At 52.1% G+C, this 24404-nt stretch overlaps 1 protein-coding gene across 1 annotated transcript in view; it reads left to right on the plus strand.

Moving 5' to 3' along the window:
• The window catches only part of NPAS2 (neuronal PAS domain protein 2), a 137024-nt gene that overhangs the window by 81271 nt on the left and 31349 nt on the right, over nt 1-24404 (plus strand). The window contains exons 4-7 of the mRNA XM_087823796.1: nt 4572-4663; nt 9130-9219; nt 17458-17578; nt 18525-18638. Of these exons, the coding sequence (XP_087679922.1) occupies nt 4572-4663; nt 9130-9219; nt 17458-17578; nt 18525-18638 (417 nt within the window). The remainder of the gene's footprint in view (nt 1-4571; nt 4664-9129; nt 9220-17457; nt 17579-18524; nt 18639-24404) is intronic.

The following is a 24404-nucleotide window of genomic DNA, read 5'->3' on the forward strand; positions in this document are numbered from 1 at the left end:
TGGTGCTATGGCTAGTTCGTTTTCAGTGCTGTATACTATTCCATTATGAGTTTACCACTTGAATCCACCCTTGAATTTATGTGTTTCTCAAATCATCCTCTCTGCCTTTTACTCTCCTTTAAACCCTTTTTCCCCATAGCACTGACCACCCTGCCATGCATTTACCTCTGGGTGGTGCCAAAAAGGGGAATAGTTATTAACAATCAAAAAGCAGAATTCTCTTTCCTTACCCATGACACCATACATAACAAAGTCAGAAACGTCAGGTTATTGAGAGATCATTACAGTTCTTCTGTGTTTATGATGATGTTTCTCTTCCAGTGAACATTTTCCTCGACAAGGTATTTCACAGAAGAGAGCATAACTGAGAAAGTTTCATTATATTTGTTATTCTTTTATTATTTCCTAATAATTGCATATGCCTATTAAAACTGGGACAGTAATGATATGTCCTCCTTGTTTTTTCCAAAGCTGCCCAGGGGAGAGTAAAGAATATGTTCATTGCTTTTGGTGAAAGTCGGGGAAGAGCAGCCAGGCAGGATTGGAGTACAGTGTCACAGTACTTGACGGCCCCAGGAGCTAATCGGAATGGGTACACTTCTGCAATAATGATTTGCCCAAGTGAAATAGCAGGTTGGTTTGATTACCAAGAAATTGTGTGCAAATTACTCAAACTAGGTCAGTGCCACCGAAAGGCAAGACAGCTGTTAAATAGGACAGCTGGGATCAAGTTCATCAGTGTGGCATTTATGCAGGGCTCTGCTGGCTGTGGAATTACAGAATTGTCAGATCTAGGCCCTGAAAGGATCAATCAGCAGAAATGCAGCCTTCTAACACCAGGAGCTCGTGTCTTCATCTTGCCTTTTTCATGGGACTGACTACTCTGCACAGTGCACTTAAATGCAACCAGGATCACTCAGGATCCCACTTATCCTCTGTGAGCTCATATTCAAAAGAAAACAGAAAATCCATGGCAGATTTTATGGAGAAATATAGCGGATGAAACAAAATTTGGATTAAAGCAAAAAACAAAAACAAACAATAACTTTACTGATAATCCAAATGGACATGAACTCCACAGGCATCTGCGAGAGGGTAGAGAATCACATGATCGGCATTTACTCAGGGCTCACCATGAGCCAGGCAAGCGCCATTCTCAGGGCTGTTTCGCAGTGCATCTGAGATTCACACGCTGCTTGAGTTAGTGCCATTTCACAGATGAGGCAACCAAGGCACAGAGGTAGTGCAGACGGCCAGGACAGTGCCGAACTTACGCCAGGCAGTCTACCTCCAGAGCCAAGGTGTTTTTTTCTTCTTCTTCTTCTTCTTCTTTTTAATATACCTTTATTGATTTCAGAAAGAGGAAGGGAGAGGGAGAGAGAGAGATAGAAACATCAATGATGAGAGTCATTGATCGGCTGCCTCCTGCACACCCCCAACTGGGGATCGAGCCCGCAACCCGGGCATGTGCCCTGACCGGGAATCGAACTGAGATCTCCTGGATCCTAGGTCGACGCTAAACAGCTGAGCCACGCCGGCTGGGCCAGAGCCCAAGTTCTTAACACTACTCCACCCTGCTCCTCCTCAGGAGGTGATTTGTGGGCTCCTACGGATATTTGTATCATAGCTACACTGTAGCGGTTCATTAGGGTGGCCATTTAGTTACTGGTCCTCAAGCTTGCTGCCCACTAGACTCACCTGAGGAGCTTTTAAAAACACGTATAACTGGGCCACACCTCACAGATCCATGATCAGGGCTTTTAGGGGTGGAACCACAGTGGAGAGCGGGAGCCGGCTCCGCTGTGGGAGCACTTACACCTCAAAAGAGAGCAAACACTACGAGTCGGGACTGCCGGCTGTGGGCACGGAAAGCTTTCGAGCAGTGCTCCCCTGGGCCGGGCCCGGCCTCCGTGGTGTTGACGACCCCGGGGTGATCCCAGCGCGCAGCCAGGGCCAAGAGCGGCAGGTTTAGACCTGCTTTCTGCCTTCATGCTAAAGGGAGGCCACGTCATGAGGAAGGAAAGATGATCGGCCCGGGCATAGTTATAATTACTTCGCTCTTTTCTCATTCATTTTTCAAACATCCCCATTTTCTCAGCTTGCGAGGTAAACCCTGATTCTGCAAAGCCTGCGCATTCCCTTTGGAGTTATTCAAGCTAAAGTGAGGGTCTGGCCACGTCCCTCTGCAGAGCAGTTGTGCGCAGACATTATCCATAGAAGAGAAAGGCCCCTAAACTGTGGAACCAGGTACACTGGACGCTCCTGGTGCACCGCCCTCTAAACACTCCCTGCAGGGCCCGTGAGGCCGGCACACGTCCCCGTCCTGCGTGAGTCTCCGGCTGATTCAGTGTCGTTTTCCCCCGACAGCCGGTCCCGCGCCTCATCGCTGCCGCTTCAGTGTTTGCCTTGGTGCGCGGGCAGGCGGTGGAGAGGCTGCAGAACAGGAGAAATGTCCCTGTCGGGCAGGGTCCACTTCACCCAGCCCGGGAGAGAGTTTTTGCCCCATTTTCCAGGCTTTTCTTTGACCACATACAGGCAGAGATACACTGCTCCTCAGTGCTCATCCTCAGAGCAGTCAGGAGGTGAGCGCTCCAAGCACAGCTACCCCCCTACACAACAGGGAATTGGGGGGTAGCTGTTAGTTGCATTGTTTTTCTGCAAAATTGCTTCCAGGCGGTTTTGATTCCCCTGCTGGAACCCACTGTGAGCACACCTCCTCGGTACCCTGCCCGGCTGCCTGTAGCTTATGATACTGGTCACCTCAGATGCCAGTGGATACATGATTGTAACACTGAATTTTATTTCCCACTTAATATTTTTTGCTTGCTTTGAGACATATTATGCTATACACTGAGCCTTCACTTCTTCTAAGAACTATAATCAAATTATTGAAATACCAAGTGAGGGAAGTATCTTCTTCCAGCTTTGTCATGCTGTTGTTTAGAAAGTACCCAGCCACTCCGACTGGCCTGAAAGTTACTTGTGTAGAAGAAATGGGCCTTTCCTGTTCCTTTACCATTCAGTTGAATGGACTTCCCCCTAAATTAAATTTGGACTGACGAGTAGACTCTTCTGGACAGTTAATTTACAGTGTGATCCTAATGGTCAAAATAATTTCACAGATGAGTTGAAAAAGGGGGAGGGCACTTATGGGACTAGTTTATTAGCATATCCTCGGTCCATTTTTCTTCTAAGTGGTCAAACTGTGGCATTCATTTGTTTGAGGACCTGAGAGCTTCACCCTGTCTTCCTTGCCTCAGCCGGCACCCCAGAATGAACACTGGCCCGGCCTCTACTTTCTAGGGTGCATTTAACCTCTGGCCCCATTGGTGGCAGCAACTTGTTCTTTCCAAAATCTCAAAGGAAGAAACCATCTGGGCATTGCGAGGTCACTGGGTGATGGAGCTCAGAAGGACTATAGTCACAGGTCACTGAGCCCCTCACATCACCTCATTCACGTGTAACCGCTGAATTCACTCAGATCCATCCGCTCACAGGGCAGGATGCAGTCTCCACGCTGCACATAAGCAAGGCCACCAAAAACCCAGGTCAGAGGAGAACCTCCGATGTTTCTCCTAATTTACAGTTTATAGATTATCTGTCTGAGCAGTTTGCATTTTCCGGGAAGTTGTTGAACACGTTAGTTTTTTCCTTGGAGGTAGGAGATAAATCAGAGGTACTTCAGTTGTTCTTAGCACCAAGAAAAGAATCCCTAGCAAAACCTCTTACTGTGTAAAGTGAAGCAAAGCGTTGGCGAAGGGTGGAGGGGAAGCTGGAGGGACAGCGAGGGCGCCCAATGTAGCAGGTGCGCTGTCGGTAATAACCTTACTGGAGACATTTTAGTAATGAAGCAAACACTTTCAAAAATGCTGAAGAAGCAGCATATTTAAGGATATTCTGCGTCAACCAATGACCACTGAATTTACTGACATGAATAATACCATCAGTACAAGGTAGTTACAGAACCAAAGTATAGATTAACCCAGGAAAGTTTGAGAAGAATAAATCCTGGCTTTAAAAGCAATTCAGTGACATGCGTTTGTATTGCACCTTACACTCGGGTGCCAGGAAATGCTAAGAATACATTACATCCTGCAGAGACGCAGTCAGTTATATACCACATGCCTAACCTGTTTCTAGAATTTTGAAAATCACATGTCTAAACTTCTTTGACCAAAATTTTTAAAAAGCAGCTCAAGAATGTCCCACCAGGCCAGTCTGCTCCTGTTGCCTTGACAACTCCAGCTGCTGCTGATGGGCTTTGTCAAGTGGCAGTTCAAGGGCACTGTGCCACCTGCTGGCAGCAGGCACTGCGCCCACGGAAGGGTGGGGTACTCTCCTCCCAGAAGCCTCATTAAATGGGTGTGAAAACATTAAGAGGTGTTTTTAGGCCCATTACATTCAAAGTTCCCAGTCCTCGGCAACCAGGGTAATGTATGTCCTTATATTGACTTCTTTCATTAAACGACACGGAGGATTGCATGGAGTTTCATAGATGTGACTTGTGCTTCATTTGTTAACCCCAGTGCCTGGGTGCCTTTGGATATAAAAGCTTATTTGTGTGTTTTTAGAAGTCTCAGCACAAACGGACTTCTGTGATATTCAACAGGACTGGAAGCCTTCCTTCCTCAGCGATGAAGAGTTCACGCAGCTGATGCTGGAGGTGAGACGCACTTTCAAACTGGCTCAACTGGTTGCAGATGAAAGTGTAGCTGCTTGTTCCATATAAGACCCTATGCCCAAGTAAACAGCTGTTCTTGGTCCTGGAAAGAGTCTTGAAACAGAAACCCGCCTGAAGCTGTCCCGCTGCTGCTTGTTTTGGCTACCGAGTTGGGCCCTCTAAGCAAGGATCCCCAAACGGACTGTGTGTGCGCTGTTGCCATAGTGACTGCAGGGCAGCCCGGTCGGGGTCTCCCAACCAGAGGCCACCCAGTGGGGGCTGGGAGGCGAGCGGAGGCAGGGGAGGGGCAAGACTCCATCTGGCACTGTCTTCCTGCTCAGGCCCCCCTTGAGAATGCAGTGACTACTCTTTCCCTTAGGAGAACACATTTTGAAAACATGTCTCCTTTTAAAGTCATACTTTTAGCTTGAGTTGACATTGCACCCACGTGGCAGGTGGGTGTCAGCCGTTAGGGCCCTGTGCCCCCGCCCCAGCGCGCCCTCCGGGTGCTGAGAGACTCGCATTTCCCCTCGGGCGGGCGAGGTGCCCACACCGCCTGCAGGGCTGCGCTGTGGCCGCCTGGCCGGTCTGAGCCAGGGGAATTCCTTGATGCTCTGTGCTTGTATGTGGGTGAAACTTCTCCCAGCGCATGAGGACAAGCCTACAAAAGCTCTGGCTGGCTGCTCTGGCATCTAAGGGGGCACAGGCCTGGCGTGTATGAATGTGAGAGCAGGGAGCCCCTGTGGCATGTCCGGGCCCCTAAGTGAGAAGGAAAGTGGGACAGATGGGTTCAGCCAAAGGAAGACGCTGGCTCTGTCTCAGGGGCTCCTGGCAAGGGTTTCGGAGAGTTTCGTGGGATAAACCTTTCTACATACCCCCTTAAGTGCCCACCTAAGACTGAGGGGAGCTCTAATTGACACAGACGAGCCATGCAGGAGACAGAAAGTCCTAGAGTAAGAAACGCCAGAATGAAAATGTCCAAACATTATGAGATAGAAACATATTAATAAACACTTGAACTATATTTAGAGGAACTACAGAATACCCCCAGGAGCAACTCATTCTAAGTGTCTCAGTGAAGTGTCTTGTGAAACGTCATGTTGAATTAATGCATCATTATGCTACTTTAATGTAAATTATCTTTTAATTCTAAGGGAAAAGTAGTTAAAATGCATAACCCTATAGCACCCAACTCTTTGTAAGAGCCTGTAGTGCAACGGTTTTTCCAGCAAGTTTCAAGGTATTGAATCTGTTTGAGGAAACAAGGCTTTTAAAGAGTTTAAAGTATGTAATTATTTGGGCTGAAAGGCAGGAGGCTGGAATTTCTAGAAAAAGCTTTTAGATTTGTATGCACATTCTTTAAGCACCTTCTCCTGCTCCCAGCATAGGCTCCTTGAAGCAAATCTAAGGGAAATGTTGCTAGATGAGCGGAATGGACCTGAAATTAAGCCTGTACCACGAGTGGGCCTTGTGGGCGCAGCAGCTGTGAAGAGTCAGGGTAACCCACCAGCTAGTACTTTTGATTTATCTGGGGCTCCTCCAGGCTCCTTGTCTAACCTGTTGCTCCTCAGTAGACACAGACCTGGCGACGAGTCACTGGAACCCCTGACCCCCGGGTTGGAAACCCAGCAGTAACCCTGCAGGGTGGCGTGGTCACCCCATGGGCAGCCTCCTCACAGTGTGTCCCCTCCCGGCTGCACCTCCCCCAGGTTTTCTCAGAGCCACTGAGGGAGCCTGAGGAGTCCAGAGGCCATGTCTCGGGAGCCAAGAGGTCCCCTTTTAAAATGAGGACAGAACCCATCAGTCCCAGGGAACCAAGCTGCTGGTGCCTTTGGTGGAAATCCCTCCTTCTTGCCTCTTCTTGCAAAAAGGGGGGACCCATATGGCCGTGAGGTGTGAAAGGACAGAATGACTTGGTACAGACCGGCCAAGCCGGTCAGGGGTAAGCTGGCGAAGGCTGTGGCTACAGACATTCAAACACGTGGGCCGGTGCAAAGGAGGAAGAGCCCTGTTGGCAGGTACTTAGGGAGTTTGTGGCATTTCTGAATTTTATTCAGAAAAGCTACAGCAGTCTCTTCTCTTAGCCCAGAGGCTGTCCCAGAGAACACAAGAGACAGGAACATCAGAATCAGCAACTGGCAGAAAGGGACAGCTTCGTTTCCCTCTGCTGTGTGGCAGGTATAAAATTTGGGACATTACGGCATCTTTGGCGTCCCCAAATCTTCTGTCAGAGTCGCCTTTACATCGAGAGGGGACATCACTGTGCAGTCAGGTCCTGTGTGTCCCCCTCAGATGCGGCCAGTGGGCTTCTAGAGCCAGAGCCCGCCCGTAGCAGCCGCACAGCGCAGGGCCGGTGACTGAGCTGACGAAAGTCATCTTCCGTCTATAAATAGCTCCAGCCTTTCACAGCCATTTGCTTTACAGATTCAAGAGGGGCGTGGGCTCACAGTGCAGAAAGATGGGGCGTGGGCTCACTGTGCAGGAAGATGGGGCGTGGGCTCACTGTGCAGGGAGATGGGGTGTGGGCTCGCTGTGCAGGGAGATGGGGCGTGGGCTCGCTGTGCAGGAAGATGGGGCGTGGGCTCACAGTGCAGAAAGATGGGGCGTGGGCTCACAGTGCAGAAAGATGGGGCGTGGGCTCACTGTGCAGGGAGATGGGGCGTGGGCTCACTGTGCAGGGAGATGGGGCGTGGGCTCACTGTGCAGGGAGATGGGGCGTGGGCTCGCTGTGCAGGGAGATGGGGCGTGGGCTCGCTGTGCAGGGAGATGGGGCGTGGGCTCACTGTGCAGGGAGATGGGGCGTGGGCTCGCTGTGCAGGAAGATGGGGTGTGGGCTCACTGTGCAGGAAGATGGGGTGTGGGCTCACTGTGCAGGGAGATGGGGCGTGGGCTCACTGTGCAGGGAGATGGGGCGTGGGCTCACTGTGCAGGAAGACAATGTGTTTTGCTCCCACTTTTCCCTGTACTCTAATCTGCTTTTTCCAAAAAGGTCCTGCTGACACATCAGCAGTGCCCCCACCTCTTAAAAAAATTCACCTCCAGGAGCTCTGAAAATGCGATTTAAAAGCCATTTCGAAAAATACTTGAGGGAAAAAGAAATGAAAGTTACTAGGATGTACTCTGTGTTCACCATGACCGTGAGTCTAACCCAGGGCTTCTCAGCACTGATGACATTTCGGACCTGGTGTTCTTTGTTGTGGGGCTGTCCTGGGCATTGTAGGGCATTTCCAAGCATCCTTGGCCTCTTCCCGTTAGATGTCAGCAGCACCCCACCCCCAGTAGTGACAACCAAATACGTATCTAGACATTGCCGGGTGTCCACAGGGGCCAAAGTTGCCCCCAGTTGAAAACCACTGATGTGATCCACAAGGATGCCGTCCACTTAAGAAATGTGCTGTAATAAATATTTTCAGTCTTAAACCCTGCGGTCCATAAATGTAGTAAGTGACCCCAGCGCTCATTTTCCTGGGGGGAGGGACCCCCTCCCTGTGGACGTGCCTGGGAGGGTCTAGCTGAGTGCACACGAGATACTTCTAGAGCTTTCTAAGTTCGGATTTCAGTTTGGGCTTTTCCCCCAAAGCGGAGAAAGCCCGGGGGGAGGATGGTATCTGAGGGATGCGGCGGGTGAAGCGGCCGCGGTGGGTTTACAGCGACAGGCCTGCCACCGCCCGGGCTGCCTCAGGCGCTTCCGCCCGCGGGCCTGGGTTCTCCCGGCTCATCGCTGCGGGGGAGCCAGCTGCCAGCACAGCCCCGTCTGCTGCTGACCTGTGTGTCCCAGGGTTAGAGTCAAGTTTCAGGGCGCCTTGGGGCAGCCGTGAGCGTCCGGTAAGGAATCTGAAAACAACGCAGCAAAAGCGTCCGAGAAAACACCGCTGCCCGAGTCTTGCCCACACAGCCACCAGAGCAGTGCACCCGGCACACAGCAGGTGCTCAGTAAAAACATCTTAAATGAATGAATTTTCAGTCTTTCTAAGATGTGTCTGCACCTACTTGAGCCTCGCAGCGCTGCGCCCGGCTCCTGCTGCTCGTGGCTGCGGGTGCTGCAAAGGTCCTGGGGCAGACGCGCTCCCTTGACTGCCTCGCTCCCGTTGATACCTTTCAGTGAATGTTCAGTACTAAACTCAGTGTATTGGGGGTGGGGGCCAGGGAACGTGAAATATCACTGGCATCTTTTCATGGAAATGATGATATTTCTGATTCAGCCCAATAGTGTGCTTACCACTAAAACCCGCAGGTAACTCCCGTGCTCAGTTTTGATTCATGACACCAGGAGGTCGGGTATCTCACCGAGGTTTCAGGTTTTAGGAATCCACCCCGAGTGCCAGGCAGAGAAGCTCTATGAGGTCACGTGTGGAAATATTCTCAGGCTCACAAAGCAAAGCCAGTGTCATGCCACGGGGTCCTCCGCTTCCATGACCTCCTCCGCCTGAAAGCATGACTAAGGGCCTTCGCTGCTGCGTTTTCTGCAGGCATTGGACGGCTTCATCATCGCCGTGACGACGGACGGCAGCATCCTCTACGTTTCTGACAGCATCACGCCTCTCCTTGGGCACTTACCGGTGAGTTTCCGCTCCCCCGAGGGCTTGGCCAGGACTTGTTCTGATCCTTCCTTCGGAACCATCCAGAACTAAGGTTAGGGTGGCGCGGGGTCTGTGTGTGAGGATTCAGGTGCACCCTCGACCAGACCCAGGCCAAGGTCCCAAGGGCCCGCCAGAGGAAGGGCCAGCGCAGGTGGGTCATCCTGGATCGAGTGAGGCAGCAGGGCCTTGGCCAGACCTGGGTGGTGGACATGGTGCGGGTCCTGTGCCCCAGACCCCACCAAGAAGCAGCAGCCTGAAGAGGGTCGCAGCAGTTAGCAGAGCTCAGAGCCTCTGCAGAGGCGGACGGATGTCCTCCTGCAGGGGGAACCCCAACACCTGTGTCTAGAAATGGGCACCAGGTGGCTGCAGATGTGTGTGGTTCGGAGATCACTGGGGACATGACTGAGATTACAAGGAGGTCATGACGCTACTGGTAAGGGCTCTGCAATAGGGCTGGTCCCTGGGGGATTGAAATACTCTGGGGAGACGCTGTTGGCCCAGGAGGTTTGGGGGAACGAGGAGGGTTTGGGCAGCCAAGAGGAGAGGGCAGGCCCCGCTGTCCCGGGGGAGCCAGGCTGAGGTAGGAGGCCAGCGTGTGGTGCCTGTTCCGAGGCCTCACGAGTGTCCCTCCCTCCCCATTTCCTCCCTTCTCTCCTGCTCTTTGCTTCTCCCTGATTTCTTTCCCTCCTTCCCTCCCTCCCTAATACTTCTCCTCTCAAATGAGCCTGGCGGGCTCCCTGGCAGCCCACCCCCAGCCCCACCCGCACCCTCTGTCCAGCTGAGCGCCTGGCTGTGAAGGGCCCGCCTCTGAGGGTCCCTCACAGGCGTCCGGCCAGCCTTCTCTCACCTTCCGCAACAGTACGTATTCCTACAGAGCCTGCCCTCGACCGACAGCTCAGCCAGGAGTGCTCTGCGGGCGGAGAGGCCTCCCCCTCCTCCCAGCAAGCCCGCCGCGCCTGATAGCCCCCACTGCTCCCCACTGCCCCCCTCTGCCGGGGGGCTGCCACTGCCCGTGATGAGGGGGGCAAGGCCTGGGCACGGCCCCTGCACCTAGGCACCCCTGGAGGGCTGCGCTTGCCTCCCCTGAGCCACGCCTGCCCCGCAGCTATGGGCCTTCCTCTGTGAGCAGCTTGTCTCCGGGGTCATGGCCCTGGTTTGCTGACTGCCCGGGGCTCCGCGTCATCCGGGTCATGTTTTTCCTCAGAAGCCCTACCCCTCCCACCATTTCTGCACGTGACGCTGTGTGGAGGTCACAGCCACGTCCCCCCCTTTCCTTCACCCGTCACTGTGCTTAGCCCAGAACAGCACGCCTTTCCCTGCTACGTAGATGCCTTTTATTTTGCCAAAATCCATCCAACCCCTGCTTCGCCCCATTTCCTGTACACTTTCAGGGCGCACTAGGCTGAGGGTGGGGGTTCTCTCCTCTGATATCTGTCGGAGAGGCTTGTTCTCACTGCCCCCTAAGGAGCCAAGAGCGCAGTTCCATCTTGATTCGAGTCTCAGGCTGGACCACTAGGGGTGAGGCCAATATGAGGGGTACGGAAGGGACCCCAATCAGCCGGCTGCTCTGAACCGATTGCCAGGGGCTGAGGAAGAAGAGGGGATGGTGCCCCTTTGCGGAGGGTTTGCGTTTTGTGAAAGGACAGGGTTGGGCCCGTGGGGCACTGTTGACAGCAGATGTCGCCAGCTCGACGCCAGGGCGTGGGCGCTGGGGCACAGCTGCCTGAGTGAACAGGATCCGCACTGGGCTGCTTTCTGCTCTCCTAAGTACCTGATGACCCAGTTGCTACATATGGCAGAAGGGACTTAAAAAATAAATCAGGAATTCTTCTGATTTGAAATTATGAAGCAATTGAGGACCACCTTTGTCATTATTTCCTAACTCTAGAAGGGCCAGAAATGACCCTGACTCTAACTGGTCAGTGCTCAGCGTCTGCGTTTCGACCGAGCCACCCTCAGGCTCCCCGCGGAGGCGAGCCCAGGCTGGACAATCCCCACGTTTAACTTCTGTTTACTTCTAGCTTGCATTATCCAGTTTTCACCAAGACTGGATTTTCTTTCTCCTTTCTGCTTAGCATTCACTTGCATCATTTGCTAGTGGGTGGACCACGGCGATTAAAATGGACACTTCCCTGGTGCTAATCAGCACTTAGCCGGTTGAGTAGGAGGTGAGGAAACCGGGGCACAGAGCGGCTAAGGCCCCACAGCCAGCAAGCGGTGCGGCTGGGATTTGAACTCTGGGACTTTGACTCTAGACCTTGGTGCTCAACCACTACTCAGAATTCCATATAAAGCAGAGGGAAGCTGAGTGTTCTCGGGGTAGAGTGGGTGGTTAGGAAGGGAGAGAAGGATGGATTGAGGGCAGTGGTCAGCCTTCATGGACGACCTGGCCATTGAGGGGAGGCGGGGACACAGCGTGAGCAGGGCCACGGGAAGCCATGGGCCCCACCACAGCGTAGGCTGGCGTGCCAGGGGCCGGGTCCCACTGCCCTCGTGTGGCCTAGGATTAGAGGACCGTCGGTGAACGGGGTTGGGGTTTAAGAGCAACAAGAATTCCTTTTTGTTGCTGGGGTGAGGCTGCCAGCACACCGTCTCCTTCCTACTGCTGGAAACTCGGACATGGCAAAAGGTCCCCTGATAGACTTTTGTACAGAAATTTCCTGGCGAAACATTCTAGAACTTTCTTTTCCAGTGTAATAGAAAAAAGGAAGAAAAAATAGCTCAAGGCAGAAAATGATTTGAAGATATAGCCAAATTTTTGCGTGGTGGGACACCAGTGTGTTTCACCGCCTGGAATGAGCACAGGTAGTCGGGGAAGAAAAACGGACAAGGTAGGGGCAGGCTGGCGGAGACCCGGGGCTAAAAGGAGCCCGGGTGTGAAGGCCTTCAGGGAAGACCCAGGGGTGAGCGTCAGTGCCTTGCACAGAATGGGGAAAGAGTGGGGCCCAGGCAAATGAAGCAAGCCAGAGTCGGCATTGCCTGCATTTCCCGTTGGACTTTTTGTTTTCCTTTTTGTTTTTAGTTTAACTTCCCAGCTTGCTTTTCTGGTGTGTTATGAATGTGCTGCCTGCCTAATGAGCTTGACCACGCTGAGCTCAGAAGGCAGAAACCCTGTCCTCAGCACTGAGCACAGCGCCCATGTGCCCGAATGCTCACTGAACCCAGGGAGGGGTCTGTCCGCGGGGCTGCAGGAACGGGAGAGACTGCAGACGGCCTGGCCGGGCCGGGCGTGCGTCAGGCGAGAAAGAAAGTAGCCTAAGGTGCACGTGATTATAAAGTTGGAGGAATCTACAGATCACAACATGCTTTCATGCAATGCTGGTGCCCCAAGTGAAAGCTCCAGAGAGACATGCAGATCAAAGAGAAATATGGGGCCAAGTCCCTGTGGCCGGGTCACTGCTGGGAGAGGAGGTTGCCGAGAAGGAAACACGGAGCCCCTGGCTGATTCGACTGTGAAATGCGGTAGCAAGGCCAAGGCCACGAATCCCTTTCCACCCTGCCCTCACCTGCTGGAAGAACCCATCTGATCCAGGTCATTTGTTTTTATTTCTTTTTCTTTTTTAAATTTTTTTTTTTTTAATATATCTTTATTGATTTCAGAGAGAGGAAGATAGAGGGAGAGAGAGATAGAAACATCAATGATGAGAGAGTCATTGTTCGAGCCTGCAACCCGGGCATGTGCCCTGACCAGGAATCGAACCCCAATCGTCTGGATCCTAGGTCGATGCTCAACCGCTGAGCCACGCCCGGCCGGGCCAGGTCATTTGTGACAGGTGGCTCCAGGTCTGGGCAGAGTTGTGGGTGGGAGAGCTCAGTCTAGAAGGGGCCCCTGCAGGTGTGGCTACGGCCCTGAGTTGATCTCAGGTTCAAGTCCAGGCCACCAGGTAGATTTTTTTTTCGTTTTCCATATCACACATACAGAAACATACTTCTGTAATAAAACATCCGTTCGTTTTTTAAATTAATGATAAATGAGCATGAACACCCATCTAGCTCTCGCCGAGGTCATGCCCCAGCTCGTGGCAGGACCGTCAGCACTCCTGGCTGCTCCTTCCCCAGCATACCCCACCTTCCACCGACAGGTGACTGTTTTCCTGACTTTTAAGGTCATTGTTTCCTTGTTTTCTTAGTAAGCATTTTTTCCATGTTCTCAGCACTAGTTCTCTATCAAGGTCCCAGGGACAGCTGAACACACACACCAGGCACTGCTGAGATCAACAGCTGCTCATTAGTAACATACACTCGTGTAGCATGGGATTAGGGGACCGTCAGTGAATGGGGTTGGGGGTGGAGGAGGCACAGGGCCCCGCGGGCTGCAGTCCGGGACAGGGTGGCCCAGCAGGGGCTGTGGGGAGCAGGCTGTGTAGTAACGAGAGGGTGAGGGCCCCTAGTCCCCACAGGGGTGAGACTGGCCTCTTTGAATAATTCTGCAGGTAGCAGGGGACTAAACCCTGCACTCGGGATAAGCGGAGCCCACACCTGGTCCCCTGGGCAGGGGTTGTTTAGCTAGGGGACCTCAGCTCCGGGGACGGAGTGCAGGGAGGAGCTTCCCTCCGCCAGCCGCGTCTGTGTGCTGCTTGCCAGGCTCTGCCTGGTGCAGCGGACGTGCTGCCGGGTCACAGGGAGAAGGGAGCCTGTTCCTGCCTCCCCAGCACTTGCAGATGGTCCCCAGGCCTCAAAGTGCCTGAAGAGAAAACATAGTAGATGTGCAATTTGCAATTTAGGAAAAGCATTTTGAGTGACACGCAGAAAAGGGACGGATTGTTGATAAAGTAGCCACAGACATATCAGTAAGTTGGGATAGAGACCTTCCCTGCCTGACAGAGAAACAGTTCCCAGGAATGCACTCAGCCGCGGAGGTGGCTGCAAACAGCACATCCCCTCCCTTGTCTCCATAATTGCTATTATTTTAATAGACAGAGCTCAGCTCATCCAAGGGACAATTCAATTGCAGATATAATTTACTCTCCTGTAAGCACTAGAGTTTAAATTTTCAAATTATCATTATGTATTGGTTTTCAGCGCATGGAAATGGCATAATAGTAACATAAGAGCAAATACATATAAAGAGCTTGCTGCGAGCCCTTTCCTCGTAGTAACTCACACTCCTCCACCCCCACCCCACTGCCTCCCTCCCCCACCTCCATTCAGTGTCCCTTCATTTTGGGCACAACCTGTCCCCCGAGGTCCCCCACAGCCCTCTGATCTGCCAGGGGGATCGCCAGCCTGCTCTCTGCCCTACCGACCGTCAGGTTCCGACTGGCCCTTGAAGAGAAGACCCTGGGGTGACTTAGTCTTTAAGAAGAAATGTGACTGTCATCTGTGAGCATTAGTCATCTGAAGAGCTAGAAGGAATGGGCCTAAAATGAAGTCAGGAACATCTGAAGGAACTTGGAGAAGCCCAAGTGAGACAATATAGCACAGCTAGTGAAGGGGTTGGCAGTCGTCGTCCATAGAGATCAAAACAGGAGCACCCAAGCTATGAGCCCGGGAGTCACTGGAGTCCCTCTTCTCACTCCTCCTGTCCTCTGTCAGCCATCAAGCAGTGTCCACCTGCCTCACACCCCCTCCAATGCTGGCTGCAGGAGGGGGGACTTGCCTGCTTGGCTGTGTGTCCTCCCAGTGCCTCTTCCTCTGTCCCCCCTCCCTGTGCCTTTGCAGACTCTGACCATCTCTAGCCTGGTTCCTGTGCTCCCTTCCTCTTCAGACTGCTAGAGGGTCTCTTAAAATATAAGCACAGGCCCCGACGGGCGTGGCTCAGGGGTTGAGCATCGACCTAGGATCCAGGTGATCCGGGTTCGATTCCTGTCAGGGCACATGCCTGGGTTGCAAGCTTGATCCCCAGTTGGAGGTGTGCAGGAGGCAGCCGATCAATGACTCTATCATTGATGTTTCTATCTCTCTCTCTCCCTCTCCTTTCCTCTCTCTGAAATCAATAAAGGTATATTTTTTCAAAAAAAAAAAATATATATATATATATAAGCACAGTCCCACCCTGGCTTCCTGCAGGTCCCTCAGTGGCCCCCAGTGCACAGGGTTGCCCCCAACCCCTCAGAGGCCTTCTGTACCCTGGCCCTACTCTCCTGTGCAGCCTTCCCCCCTCCCTCCCTCCCTGCAGTGCTGCACCACTCCCCCCTCCATGCTTCTGTGCCTGCTGCGCCCCTACCCAGAGCTCCCTAGCTGCCTGGCAGACAGTCTTGTCCCCCAGACCCTGCCCACAGCCCTCCCCTATGGGAGCTGTGCCCTGGAAGGCTCCTGCCCTTCAGTTTGGATTCGGCCCAGCATGCACAGTGTTCTCTGGCCACCTGCCTCTACCTCCATCACAGCGCTTGCCCGGCCTCCCTGTCAGCCACGCACCAACACCTTTTACCGAAAGCCAAGCACCGTTTGAGGTCAGGATGTGGGTGACGAGGGGAGATGGAGGCAGACGGGCCCCGTCCTCCCGGAGCTCCCTCTGCAGGGCACCTGTCAACACTAATGAGCCTTTGCGTAAGTGGTCGTTCAGGATGTAATCGGCCCAGCATTCGCCGAGAGTGCCCTTAGCGCACTAGAGCCAGCGCGTTTCCCCTCCGCCTCTAGCTGAGCAAAGTGCAGCTCAGAGGGGGCAGGGCCGGTCTTCAAAGCCCCCCTCTCAGCTCTCACTGCATTGCCACGAGGAGGGCCGGTCCCTCCCAGGCCTTCCCGTCCGGCAGTTACAGGATCGCCTGACAAGTGCGGCAGAGGGGGCAGAGCCAAGAAGCCAGGGGGAGGGCAGATGCTGGGGGAGGGCTGTCCTGAGTCCTCCGAGGACATTATGTCAAAGCAGGGACCCGCAGGAGGCACGGGAGTTAGCTGAACAAGAGCAGAGGGTGCAGGACATTCTAGCCAGAGGGCACAGGCTGGGGAAGGTCCAGACAGGAGCAAAGCGGACAAATGGGAGAAGAGGAAAGAGTGCTGGCAGGAGAGGTACTGGAACGGAGCAGGTGGATGGCAGGTTGTGGGAGCCTTAAAGTGAATGGAGATGGTTACGCTTCGTCCCAGCAGCAATCGGGAGCCCACGGGTGGTTTTAAGCCGGTGGTGGCTTGGTCTCCTACCAGGCTCGCTCTGGAGAACAAACTGGGCAGGGACAGACGTTGGGGTGGGTCGACGGCGTGGCCAGCTCTTTCCCCAGGTGAGAGGTGCTGGTGGTCTGGGCGAGCGTAGAGGCCTTGGACATGGAGAAGTGAGTGGACCTGAGAAAACGTGAGGGAAGAAAGGCTCACAGGGCCTGGACATTGTCCGGGTGTGAACACAGGTTGGGAGGGGAAGAAACAAAGGATGCCACCTGGTGTCTGGTACGGGCGAGTGGCTGGCCGGCAATACCACGTGTGGGGCCAGAGACACAGGAGGAGAGGGCCTGGGCGCAGAAGAATGACGATGTTAGGGGTCTGCGTGAATCTGGTCCCCGGGGGACCTGAGTGGCACTTGGGAGGTTAGGGCAGGACGCAGCAGAGAGTTGCCTAGATGTACACAGGTAAGAGTGTACGCAGATCCTGTCTGAAGCTGCAAGAGGGAGTGAGCTTACTGAGGAAGCCCAGGGAAGCGACCCCCCGGTTCTCGCTCCCCACTAGGAATCCCACCTGCACTGTCCAGTACAGGGGACACCAGCCACGTGTGGCTGTTTCCATTCCCAGTCAGGTATTAGAATTAAATACCCAGCCTGCAGCCACGCCAGCCCCATGCGGGCGCTCAGTGGCCATGTGGATAGCATGAGCAGCTCTGCCAGAGAGGGCTGTCTAGACTCGATGTATTTATTTGTGTCCGCAGCTCGCAGGCACTCAGAAGAGCGTGCAGTTCCTTCCACTAGAGACCTTTAAGAAGTAAACAGGCGTAAAGGTCAGAAAAGCAACCCCATGTGCTTTCAGAACCCTTCAGCCAGTGACCGGCCTTGTGCTGGGGCTCGGAGCCGCCTGCACCGCTCTGGCTGGAACGCGGGAGTCTGGGCGAAAGGGCTCCTCGAGCACGAGGAGGACCCTGCGTGCTGACTGACTTAGCTCTTCCTTCCTCCTTGGGCCCATCGGAGCAGCACATATGCGTTTAAGCAAGCGAAGCCTTCTAGATTACAATTCAAAATCACAGTGATAGATTAAAGGCCTTCCAAACCAGTTCTGAATCGTCCTGAATGTTTAGGTTTTGCTTTTGTTTCAGTTTCCCATCTCCACTGAGTGTATACCTTTGTTCTTTATTTTATTTTTCAGTCGGATGTCATGGATCAGAATTTGTTAAATTTCCTTCCAGAACAAGAACATTCAGAAGTTTATAAGATCCTCTCTTCCCATGTGCTTGTGACAGGTTCCCCCTCCCCAGGATACTTAAAATGTAAGTTTGACTTCACCGGTTCTGCCAGATATAAAGATAAGAATTTTACTTTTGAAAGGAGGTTAGAATAAACTAAGAAGGGAAGACTAATTTTAAGAATAATTTTCCTTGTGACTCAGGACATTTCCAAGATCCTCAGAGGTATATTTTAAGTTTAAAGCTAAAACTGGAGTTTGGAATATATGAGACATTTAACTTTTATGTGGAAAATTTGAAAGCATAGAGCTTAAGAATAATGATTTGTTTTGCACGTAATGCAAGAGATTTCTTCTTTTCACATAAGAGTCTTTTAGTGTAAACAGTGCAAAAGTCAGTTAACAAGCTGCTTATTTGGAGGACAGTATCATGCTAGATTTGCATGAGACCAAGTAACCAATTGAAAACCGAATAATTAGGTCAACAATTCAAATTCTCTTCTCCCAAAACTGTCATTGGATTATTTATATACATTTTCAGTTTTCATGGATTTTCTAAGTTTTTGTCAAAACTGGTGACCTGGCTAGAGGACCACGTGTGAACCACGTGTCGCTCGATGAAGCAGACACAGCGGTGGAGGTGGCGAGGCTGCGTTGTGCTTGTTCAGCCTTGGTCCATGTTCCATGAATAATGTGTCCTGTTGCTCTCTGATTCTGCTTCAAAGCAAAGGAAAGATTAAATTAAGTGGAGCATCTCTGTGTGGCAGGTGTATCTTAATACACCGTGTGAAGAGAACTGGGGGTAATCAGTGCCCACATGCCCACCACAGGCACCTGCGAGCCAGCGGAGGCTAACTGGGTCCAAGTATGGGATGCAAAGCGTCTGTAAATGAAGCGGGGGCGGGGGGCTAATGAGGGATATTCTCACCGCGTGTAGACTAAACCCTGCGTGTTTCATGCAGACGAGGCTTGTTTAGCCTGCAGCACGTGACACTCATGCTCTTTCCCTTCTTTTTCCTTGAATGATCCAGCCGACAACGATTTAGAGTTTTATTGCCATCTTCTCAGGGGCAGCTTGAACCCAAAGGAGTTTCCAACGTATGAATACATAAAATTTGTAGGAAATTTTCACTCCTGCGACAACGGTAAGCCTAAATTGTCGCGTCATCGCGCCCATGATTTTATCACGCGGATGTGCACCCGGGTGTAAGGAGCAGGGAGGCGGGAGGCCCGAGGGTCTGCTTTTCACGCTTGCATCTGGATTTTCATGTCCCCAAGATGTGTGTTTTTTGTGCTTGTAAATGTTATTTCCCTTTCGAGAGGAACACACTCCCACCTCTGATTCTGCCAGTGCGCAGAGTCCCACCGAAATGTACATTGTTGTTTACTTACGTGCAGGCTGGGGGAATAGTTCTGTGAGAAACAACTTCCAGTTAGTAGGGAACAGCTGGGCCTACGCGGGCAGACGGGGCTTCCTGGATGACAGTCCGTAACCGCGCTTTCGGCGTTTTCATCTCCCTTTTCACAGCACTGCCGTGTGCGTATTTTAATACCTGTGGTCCACAGGCCTGTGCTCACTCCAGCCCTTAATGCACAGTAAGTGGCCTGCAGTCTAACGGGGTGAACTACCAAGTTCAGTGGTAAAGCTGTCCTTTAGGGAAACAACTGCCCAAGCTGTGGCCACATCGCTAAACCAGACTAAAACCCTCTTTACTTCTAACCCTGGAAAAATGGGAGTGCAAACCTGATGCCAGAAACTCAGAGACACGCATCCCAGCCCACAGCCCCTTGCGCGCCCTCACAGGCCCGTCTGCCTTTTGTTTGTTCCGCTCCTCAAAACTCAGTGCAAAACAAATAACTTTGAAAGATCTGGCATTTCATAAAACAGCAGAGACGGGTAACTAGAAGGAAGTATTGACAGAGAGTAGTGGAAAGAGAGCAGGAAAAAATACCAAAGGAAAACAAATACAGAAAGATGAGCCTTGGAAATGAGAGGTGGGGCAGGTGAAGGCAGGAGGAGTTGGTGGCATGCTGACTTGTGCTGTTTGTTTCTGTTGTCCAAGCTGGGGTCCACTGTTGAGTTCAATGACTTCAGTCAAAGTTGTCCAAGAGTTTCAATGAGAACCCCCCAAAGCAATGGCATCGGGTCCTGTGCTGAAGCTAACCAAGGTTTTTCCTTCAGCCTTAGAGGGTCCTCTGTTGTGTGTTATTTGCATAAAGCACACATGCTTTGTTTAAAAGACTAACTAGATGCTAAGCAGCTCCATCCTGCCAGAGTGATTTCCAGGCCCAGTGTTGAACGCTTTGCCTGGATGATGGTTCCATGGCCGACTTGGGCCCTTCTGGGAACCTGCCCGTTGAGGGCTCAGCGTGCCCAGGTGGTTGGAAGTGATGAAAGCGGGCCCCTAAATCTAGGCAAAGCAGATGAAGCCAAGGCCTGACCATGCAAACCTGACCCATCTGAAGGGCTCCGCCAAACCTCCAGAGATGAGTGTAGAGTGAACCAGACCAATAAGGAAACAGTAGCTTGTTGGGCTCAGATAAAGAGAGTGACCTGAGAGGCACCTCATAGAAAACCCCATGATACGAGCCCTGCTGTGGTAAGTCGTGGGGTGAGGCAGCTTGTGGGAATGTAGGCTCTCAGGTATTGTCTAAAGATTCCAGTTCAGGAGATCTGAGGGTGGGGCGGGGATTGTGTGGTTGGAAAGAAGCTTGGGGATCTGACGTAGGGCCATGGACTTGAGAAGCACCACCCTATTGCAACACTGATGCCATTCCACAGGAATTTCCGTGGCACTCGCCTTGCCTATGGCACTCCTTCCGACAGCTTTATCCTTGAATGAAAATAAGCAGTGGTTTGGAATTTGATTAAAGCATGTGCTGTGGCCATAATGCCAGCTGCTGAGAGAGCAGTGTATCCCAAGTAGCTGTGTGCAAAGAAGGGAAAGGCCCCAGCCCCCAGAGTGCCAGGACTGTGAAATTATGGGATGCTGCTCCCACGTGTGTCCCCATGGCAACTGTGCAGGCTCTTAATAAAAGAATCAACCTATGATTGGCTGGTGAGCAGCAGTTTTGTCCTTTGTAAATTTCCATTCCCGCGACTCTCATCATGACGCCCCTGAGTCACTGCACCTTCCTGCTGTTTGTCACATCTCAGGGGTCTGAGGAAGCAGGCCGGCTTCGACAGACTGCAGGGACTTATTAACTAGCAAGGCTTTATTTCCACTTCAGGGTGAGACAGTGTTTGCCTGAAAGAATGTGTGGAAATGATGTGCGATTTTTTGTTGTTGACTCTATTACAGGTGTCCCCCAGTGCCCCCCCATTGCCCCTCCATCCTGCCCCCAGGCCCTCCCCACACTATTGTCTGTGTCCATGGGCTGTGCATATATGCACATATGTTCTTTGGTTAATCTCCTCCCGCCTCCCCCACACCCTCCCTTCAGCCTGGCAGTCTGTTCCATGCTTCCATGCCTCTGGTCCTATTTTTAGAAACCGTTACTGCTATAAACACACAGCACTGTAAGTGGGAATTTAAAAGTGGGGTGAAGAGTGACTTTCCCGGGCCTGTTGACACACCAAAGTTAGCAGGGGCTTTCTTGGGAAAAGAATCCCCCAGCCCTGGCCAGTTTTCTCAGTGGTTAGAGCGCCGGCCCGTGGACTGAAGGGCCCAGGGTTCCATTCCAGACAAGGGCACTATCTGGGTTGCAGGCTCGATTCCCGGCCCTGGTCAGGACACATGTGGGAGGCAACCCATCGATGTGTCTCTCACATCAGTGCTCTCTCTCTCTCTCTCTTCCACTGTCTCTGAAAAGCAATGGAAAAAATATCCTCGGGTGAGAATTTAAAAAAAAAAAAGAGTCTCCCAGTGTAATCATGGAAAACATGAAATGTAATTCTGACTTGGATTACAATAGATAGGAAAAAGCATCAGAGAGACAGGTGAAGAGCAAAGAGGGAGGCCTATGAAATCACCAGCCACCAACCGTTTTTGACCTATAGACTATTGGTTTTGACCTGTAGACTATGGTTTTTGACCTATAGACTATGGTTTTGACCTGTAGATTATGATTTTCAACCTATAGACTATGGTTTTTTACCTATAGACTATGGTTTTTGATGTATAGACTATGGTTTTTGACATGTGGGCTATGGTTTTTGACCTATAGACTATGGTTTGACCTATAGACTATGTTTTTTGATCTGTAGACTATGGTTTTGACCTGTAGATTATGGTTTTTGACCTGTAGACTATGGTTTTGACCTATAGACTATGGTTTTTAACCTGTAGACTATGGTTTGACATAACATAGGAAATAACCCAAATTTGATTTTGTTGGTTTACTTTTCAATAAATTTTGAACAATTGATTTAAAAATATAGCTCATCTTAGGGGGATTCTTTCCTGGACCCTGAACTTAGCCTTTGCCTTGACCATCTCACTGGACCCGCTCGAGAGCCTTGGGAGGCAGCACTGTTGGGCTGTCCCATCTTCCCAGCAGAGGAGACAGATGTATAAGGAAGTGAGGGTGGGGCCCACACCATACCCATTCTAACCCTGAACTCGTGCTCAACCAGTGCTTCGCTGCTCCCACACTCCATGTTGAAATTAAATACAGGTGCACAGCACGGGCCTGCCCTGCCCTGGTATTGGGGCCTGATGTCCACAGCTATGCACGTCCGGTCTCCGGCACCCACGCACCAAGCTGTTTTAAGGATATCTGAGGTTTGATTTAAATCAAATACAATCAGACACGCAGACATGGCAGTGACTGTCCTGAAGGAAAATGTTTGCCTGCCCAGATACAGCAGGCAGGGCCCCTCACGCAGGGCCACACATGGAGGGGCAGGAGAAAGCATGCACAAGAGCCTCTCCTGTGGTTTCCCCTGGAAAAGACAGGCGAGGCAGGTCAGCAGGCATAGGATTGGCATGTGCGCATAATTCCAGGGCTCTGTGCTGCAGGGGCCACCCCAGCTGTCTGGCCCTGGAGTGATTAGGGCAAGGGGACAGTGGCCCAGAGTGTGAGAACCAGACAGTGGAGGTGGTGGGGTGTAGGCTGTGCGCCGGTTGATTTACATGTGAATGGTACCCTGGAATTGGCTGACCCTGAGGGGGCAGTCCCTCTGGGGTCAGCACAGCCCCAGACTTCAAAGGACCAAATACAGAAACTAGAAAACCTGGCTGCCACACAAGCCACCCATCTAACTTCCCTGAGTCCCAGGCATGGCACGGGTTTAAAAACGGGGGGGGGGGGGGGGGGACGACGACGGGACACATCTGTAATACTTTCAACAAAAAGATAAATTTTTTAAAAAGACATTCTATAACTTTTATATATTTTCCAACAGTGCAGAATATGGCTGCTCAAAAAATTAAAAATAAATAAAAACAGTATGTAAAGTGTAGAAGAAAAATAACCAGGAGCATCAGTTTTACTTTAATAGAAGACCTGTTCACACCTCAAAGAACTATGTAGGGGACCCTAATTTGGTCCATTACCGTGAGGAATCTTTCCTTCCGATAGGGCTGTTTAGTTCACAGAGCATTGCCTGACACATTCTGACTTGATGCCTGTCAAGAAGGTAGGAGGCGCTCACTTACATAAATAATGGCATGGCAAGGACGGCAGTCTTTCCTCTAATCTGTGGGCTCAGTGCACCCCTTCCTGGGTCCATGCAGCCCGAGCCTGGCCCATAGATAAGCACCTAGCAAAACAGGTTGACCTGCACAGAGGCTTGGAGGACTGGGCCCTGGATACGCAGTGCTGGGGCAGAGCCAGGATTCAGACACAAGCGTCCAGCTCATGCTCTTCCTCGGGAGCTGATAAGAGCTGTCTGACTGCAAAGCACATTCCAGGGACGAAGTGGCAGCTTCCACGAGTACTCCCACCACTTCCTTGGCCTTAAATGCAAAGTAAAGATTAAATCCACACTGGTCAGTGCTAGGTAAACCGGAGCCTGTCTAACGTCCAGCGCCTTGTGGATGGTCTACACTGGAAGGCCTCCTGAGCTGGCGTGTGGTCAGGAATGTCCACCCTTGGCCTCATTCACTCCCCATTCTGCACCCCACCCCCCTCTGGTGCTCCCTGATGTCCTTTCCCAGGCCCCTCACTCAGGGGCACCCCTGCAGGACTATTCCTGACACAGTGTCTTCCCAGCCCAGAGCTCATCTGATCATCCCAAGGCCGATAGAGGCCTGGATGCCACTAAAATCCACATTTACAGTTCTCAGACCTTAAACTGAAAGGCCCAAAGTGAAATGTAGAGGCTTTGGGGTAGAGAAAAGAGCGCAAGACTGAGCCAGGGAGGGTGTTTGGTGACCCTTAAATCACGTGGACGAGCCCCAGCTGCTTGCCTGCTGACCAGGCGACGGCTCGGGCTCAGCGGGCTCTGCGACGGCTGGGAGTAGGCCCCTCAGGAGGCCGGGGGAGGAGACAGACACAGCACCTTCGCCCTTGTTAACAAGACTGGACTCTAACTAGACATTTCCAGATTGCCAGCCAACCATGCCACCTACCCTTTAGCTCCCCTCGTCGCCCCTCACCCACTCGGGCTGTGCAGGCACAGCGACCGTGGCCCGAATACTTGAGGAAAGTGGGATTTCCCTGACGGCATGGCCTCTTAGGACTCCATTTGCCACAGGTGTTGGGTGGGGACCTAGGGGTAAGGGGACAAGGTGTCACATCTTTATGGGGATTTTTAATAAATGTGAAGAAATGTGTGTCAGCAAATGGGACAAGAAAGTAGCTCTGTTAGAATTGTTTCGTTTTAGGACAGTGTCTAAGGCAGCCCAGGAGAAGCTTCGTAAAGGAGAGGCTGGAATACAGAACCACGCGTCTCCTCTTCCAAAAGAAGCCGGCTCTCGGGCCTGGCCGGCCGCTGGGGCCGGGGCAGCCCCTGGGTGCCTCTGCTC

This window comes from Miniopterus natalensis, chromosome 13 (genome assembly GCF_054644295.1).
Source record: "Miniopterus natalensis isolate mMinNat1 chromosome 13, mMinNat1.hap1, whole genome shotgun sequence".
Lineage (NCBI taxonomy): Eukaryota > Metazoa > Chordata > Mammalia > Chiroptera > Miniopteridae > Miniopterus > Miniopterus natalensis.